Source organism: Stegastes partitus, unplaced genomic scaffold, assembly GCF_000690725.1.
Source record: "Stegastes partitus isolate 25-593 unplaced genomic scaffold, Stegastes_partitus-1.0.2 Scaffold1654, whole genome shotgun sequence".
Lineage (NCBI taxonomy): Eukaryota > Metazoa > Chordata > Actinopteri > Pomacentridae > Stegastes > Stegastes partitus.
Window position 1 is genome coordinate 92,471 of NW_007579385.1, and position 3,862 is coordinate 96,332.

The following is a 3,862-nucleotide window of genomic DNA, read 5'->3' on the forward strand; positions in this document are numbered from 1 at the left end:
CTACTGTGTGGTCATAACCCAAAGTGCTGAACATGAGGATGTTAACGATTTATTAATAAATGATAACATTAATAATAAATTAACTGATTAAAAGTCTAAAGCTGAGTGTCTGTCAGCAGAGAGCAGCTGTAACCTGTAAAGTGATGAATGTATCAGTGACGCTCTGCTCTGAGTGTAAATCCATTTCAGAGGTGGCTCCTAATTCTGACAGACTTTCTGGACTCAAGTTGCTGCGACAGTATTTCTGGATGTCTGTTCCAGCTGAGCAGCTGTTTTCAGCAGCTGGACTAACGATAACGACAGTGAACAAGTTGCTCCATCGTGTAGATCAGCTTTGAGAAATAGTTTAATATCACACCACTGTGAAGACGTTATTACAGCCACAGGTTGTTTACTGCAGAGGATGCATCTCATTTGCAGTGTAACCTGATATTTACTCTGTCTGTTCGTGGAGTTGCTCGTGTACAGGCAGTAAAAATGAAGCAGTTGAAGTGGTGGGAAGATACAGCGGCTGTATTTGTTTCATTTCGCCAGTGAATCTGTTATTGATCGTTCATGTGTCTCCTCTTCTGCCGTCTCTCAGCGTTCTCCTGTCAGTCTGTGGGTTCTACTCAGTGTTCATCTCTGTCCTCAGGTCACAGCAGGCAGCTCAATCAGGGGAGCTCTGTGTCGGGTTCTGAACGTTCTCCCTCCACCTTCCCAGAGCACGTCCACTCCCTGCCCTCTGGCCACCAGCCCCAGCAGGTCCTCCCTCAGCCCGGCTCCAGCCACCCCTCTCTCCCCCACCTCTCCGATCAGCTCGTCCCAGACGCCTCCTGCAGGGAAGGAGTCCTGCCTCCTTCAGACAAAGACTGCGAGGTTCTCCGACAGGCCATCTCGCAGTTGCGTGCGGAGCGTCAGGCGCAGCTGCAACAGCTACAACAGCGGAAGCAGCTGCTGGAGCTGCAGGCGGAGTTGAGCATCAACCCCATCAAGAGCCTTACTGACACTCCGGCTGGTGCAGGCAGCGATCACAGCAGCCCTCCTCCCGACGACTCGGTCCAGCTCACTCCTGGCAGGGCGGTGGCAGCCACTCTGGACTTCATTCACTCTGAGCTGCAGCCAGAGCTGGAGGAGGAGAGGCAGAAGGCTCCCACAGAGGCACCCCGAGCAGAAGCAGAGGCTGCAGATCAGAGAGGGGGTGCTCTGAGAACGGCGGGAGGAAGCAGCGGTCCCGGTAACACTGACTCGTCTACCCTTCCACCCAATCACAAGACAGCAGGAGCGAGCAGTCGGACTGACTCAGCCAATAAGCGGAGAGATAAAGAAGCAGAACCTGCAGCGACCTGCAGCACCGCAGCTGCTTCTGTAGACGGCGACGGATCGAGGTCAGTTCTACGGCATGCTGGATCGATCAGAATTCAGTCTCCAATATGATGGATTTGTAATATTTGAACTGGTTCTGAAGCTCCCGGGTGAGTGTGTGTGTTCCAGCAGCTGAATCACAACAATTAAAAGTTCAATAAATGATGTAGAACCTAAGCGACATTTTTTCAGGTTAGTGTCATGAATATCAGGTCAACAAGTTTGCCAAAGCATCAGTGATGGTGTAGTTAAAAAAAGAATAGATGTGAGATTTATTACTTCATTTCTTTCCCTCTTTTACACGACTATTATGTGGAATAAAGAAAATGATGAAAAGAAAAAGACAATGGCAACAAAAGAAAACACCTCGACCTGCCAGAGTGTTGCTGTGGTTGACCTTCGCTCTGACCTCAGCTTCCTAACAAGCTGGGATATGCAACAAGGCTAGATATCCCCGTGTGGAATCAGATAAGAGATTCTAGAGAAAGAGAACGAACGCCGTCACTCGGCTCTGTTGACTGCGGCAGCATCTCAGCTCCACACACAGTGTTTCCTGATTTTCCTGTTTGTTCTTAATGACCCTCCTCTTGTTCCTCCCTGCAGCGGCGCTCCGTCAGGTCGGGAGCAGCCAGTCAGAGCTGAGGAAGCAGCACCGGCCAACAGCACAGCCAGCAGCGCCAAAGTAACTGGGAATATCACCGCGGTAACGGACCAGGACGGCAACCCGAGACCTGCTGTGCCCCAACTACAGCAGCATCCGAATAAACAGCAGCTGAACCCGGCCCCTCACAGCCAGCAGCGAGGTGACGGCCTGCTGCATCCCCCACTGCTGCCTCGACTCCACAGTCAGCCTTTCTCCCCGGGCCCTATGCTGGGGCCCCTGTCCTCCCTGGGGGGGATAAGGGGCTTCCTGGGGCACACGCCGGTATGGCCAGCGGGTTTAGGCCCCACAGGTGCGGCTGCCCTGGTGTGGGGCTTCCAGCAGAGCGGCAGGGACTTCAGCGGCCCTGGACTGCTGGGAGGATACCACGGCCCTGCAGGTCAGGGCGGAGCCAGGTACAGAGGGGGGCAGCGAGGAGGGGGCTTCAATGGGATGTAGACGGCAGGTTTGACTACACCAGCTGATCGAACCGCAGCTCAGGTAGAAAACCAAAAACATCCCGAAAACTACCAGGTGCTACAGAGGAGCGAAGGCGTGTCGCCACTCTGCACGCTGCTGCCACACTTCACGAGCTACCACCACCACCACCACCACCAGGAGGAGGCTCAGCGCCGGTCCAGCACCGTCCTGCAGCACTCTGTGCTTTTCTTGCCTTTTTTTATTTTTTATTTTTTTGGACAGCGACAGACACAGATGCCAGAACAGACTGTGTGTTTAAAAAAATAAAACTCGATTCAAACCAGCTGAACGTGACGCTGCTCATTAGCAACTTTAATTCAAACAAAAAACACTGACGGCAGGCTGCTGTAAAATAACAAGATTTACTTTAATTCACACACGGAGAGGCGTCTTCCATTGATGTTTAAAAAAAAAAATAAATCCGTCAATGTAATTCACTCCTCTGTGTGTGAGCTCAGTCTGTACCAGAAGGTCGTTTTTGCATCATCCTGCTTACAAATGACAATGAAAACCAGAATAAGAAGTGAACCTGGTGTGGTCTGCAGAGTGTGGAGTCAAAAACAAATGTAGAAGAAATGTATGCACCTTCAACAACGATGAAGCTTTGAACTTTTGAACATATGTGACATAAAAACAACCACCTGAGAACGACAGACAGAAGGCTTTGTGATGTCCGGCTGAATGACGGGGCTCAGTTCAGGAGCCTCTTTGTTTCCAGGATGACTGGACTCTGCTCTGAGACAGAGCTTTGACTCAAATGTAAAACCAGTGGAATCCCAACTCCCAGCTTCCTGTAACGCACCCCCACTTTGACGGTTCTGATGCAGCTTGTGACTGACGGCCAAACGGGACATAAAAGATTTTTTTAGACACAAGAGAAATTTTACTAGCAATGGATTGATCCTTGAGGATGTTGTCTCCACCAAGGAAACAAGAGCTGCTTCTTTGTGAAAACTGATACCGTGGAAGAACTAAAAACAGAAGGTCTGTAATGGAAGCAGACAGACAGACAGACAGACGGCCTTACACGTCTTCCAGCTGTTTATATCTTGTAAAAAATGAAACGGTTTTTGTACTGAATGTGTGGTTTCCCACTCCACAACTGTTTGTGTTTAGTTGCTGTTGTATGTTGGAAAAGATTCTGTAACAGACTGGTTTTAACTTAAATCTCATTTTTATCTTGTTTTTTGTTGTTTTTTTTTTTACATAAGGTTTTTTTTGTAATAAATCTGCCTGCAGAAACCAGTGATTTGGTCTCGAGGTTTTCTTGATCTTAGCTTGAGCTGCGAGTGCAGTTCGACCTCAGAATTTGGATTTATTGTAATTTGATGTGATTTCCAAAGCTTTAGACATCACCTGTCAGAAAACATCAGAGCACATTTGTTTTATAATTTATGA

At 49.0% G+C, this 3,862-nt stretch overlaps 1 protein-coding gene across 1 annotated transcript in view; it reads left to right on the forward strand.

The window, feature by feature from the left end:
* Positions 1–3,713, forward strand: part of LOC103371829 (uncharacterized) — a 38,694-nt gene extending 34,981 nt beyond the window's left edge. The window contains exons 26-27 of the mRNA XM_008301285.1: positions 584–1,367; positions 1,948–3,713. Coding sequence (XP_008299507.1) covers positions 584–1,367; positions 1,948–2,443 — 1,280 coding nt within the window. The 3' untranslated portion in view covers positions 2,444–3,713. The remainder of the gene's footprint in view (positions 1–583; positions 1,368–1,947) is intronic.
* The last annotated feature ends 149 nt before the right edge of the window (positions 3,714–3,862 follow it).